Raw genomic sequence first — 1,739 nt, forward strand, 5'->3', positions numbered from 1 at the left:
AGATGAGCCTGGCACCAAAACGCCCCACTCGTGGTATTCCTCCATCCTCCGGAAAGGAAAACTATTATTATTACCAAAATAGATAAGATAAGGATACCCTTGCCGCAACAAATTACACCGCAGACGCGCAGAAATCAATTTGCGTCGGTGGCCTAAGCAGAAGCGTGTTCTGCAGATTATATCTTCCCAAAATGGGCTAAAGCAAAAGCATTCTCGCTATTGGAGTCCAGAAATTCCCAGCTAGCTTACAGCTCAAGCGCGCAGACCAAAACAGGTCACATGGCATGGCATCAGGACGCAAAGAAAAGAAGAGACGATGGAGATGAAAAACAAAAGCAAGCAGGCAACGGCGCATGCGACCATGTGACTTCGCCCGCGCCGATCGAGAAGAAAACAGAGCTCTGCACATGGCTTTGGTCCTGCCGACCCAATCGAGAACGCAACGGGCAACGGCAACTCTCATCGGTTTACCGTTGTCGTCCTAGCTTAGCTTTTTGATCCCCGTAGCACGCCGCAGCACGATTCACGTCACCGAGAGGTAGGCCCCTGATCCGTATGATAGGTGAGACTTCGTCAAGTTCCACACGGCCGAGGAAACTGCTCGAACAGAGCACGTAGTCGAGTAACAATGGACATTAGGGTTTCTTGCCAATTTTGTGGTTGTTGTTAATCAGAACAAGTTAATGGAGAACAGACGCATACATCGAGGAGCGGAGATCAATAAGGTAACAAATGAAAGAATTCTATTAATGACAATAATCTGGCGCATGCGTGGCGCAACACGGCGGCGTTACATATAACTCACTCCCCAGCTCAACAAAGAGAACCGAAAAAGAATCTCGTCGGAGTATAAACAACGGTTGGACAGACTCAAAGATCCACGGCGGCGGCACATCGAAGGTCAGCTCGACGATCCTCCGTCCATCTAGAACATGATGGCGGCGGCGACCGCGCCGGCGACGGCGACGAAGCTGGCGGCGGATGAGTACACGGCGGAGCTCGCGGGGGTGGCGGTGGGGGCGCCGGTGGGCGTGGCGGAGACCGCGGACGGCGTCATCGCCGAGGGAGCGTCGGTCGGCGCGTCGGTGGGCGGGGCCGGGGGAGAGGCCATCGGGGACGGCGACGCGGCGGTGGGCGGGGTGGCGACCGGCGCAGGGGCGGTGGCCGGGGACCTCGCCGGCGGTGCGGGGAGCGGGGCCATCCTGGGCGCCGGCATGGGGCCCTGAGCGGCGGCGGCGACGGCGAGGACCGCGATGACGGCGGCGACCACGGCGAAGCGAGCCATCTGGCTGCTGTTGGTTGCGGAAAACTTCACTGAGATCGAGAGAGGAGATGGGACGATGGGTATAGCGAACGCTTGGGCTCTGGTGTGGAGAGTGGAGAGGCTGTTGAGTTGTGGATTGGGACGGGGCGAGGAGGCTGCTATTTATAGCGGGAAGGCGATTTTCTAAACGTCGGTTGAGGTAGGCAACAGCTGGAACGTTCAAGCCTCGGGCTGGCGTCATGGGCAGCGACGACGCGTGAGACCAGACCAGAGCAGTCTGTCTTCGCGAGGACGGCGCCGTGCAAAGTTGAACTCTTCGGGCCGCGGCACCGCGTCGTCCCGGTCGTTAATCGGGACACTTTGTGTAGAAGGTGAAGATTGGATCGCCGTGTACAAATTTCTACCGAGACTTCGAGTTGGCTGCTGAATCACGTGTGGTTCCTAGTCGGTGGTCTAGCAGATTGGGGAGTAGTAG

At 57.4% G+C, this 1,739-nt stretch overlaps 1 protein-coding gene across 1 annotated transcript; it reads right to left on the reverse strand.

Moving 5' to 3' along the window:
* Positions 1 to 721: 721 nt before the first annotated feature.
* Positions 722 to 1,415, reverse strand: LOC123100374 (arabinogalactan protein 1). Its single transcript, XM_044522311.1, has one exon. It carries the CDS (start codon positions 1,283 to 1,285, stop codon positions 926 to 928), a length of 360 nt encoding a protein of 119 aa, XP_044378246.1. The 5' UTR covers positions 1,286 to 1,415; the 3' UTR covers positions 722 to 925.
* Positions 1,416 to 1,739: the final 324 nt, after the last annotated feature.

The sequence above is a fragment of the Triticum aestivum genome, chromosome 4D (genome assembly GCF_018294505.1).
Source record: "Triticum aestivum cultivar Chinese Spring chromosome 4D, IWGSC CS RefSeq v2.1, whole genome shotgun sequence".
Taxonomy (NCBI): Eukaryota; Viridiplantae; Streptophyta; class Magnoliopsida; order Poales; family Poaceae; genus Triticum; species Triticum aestivum.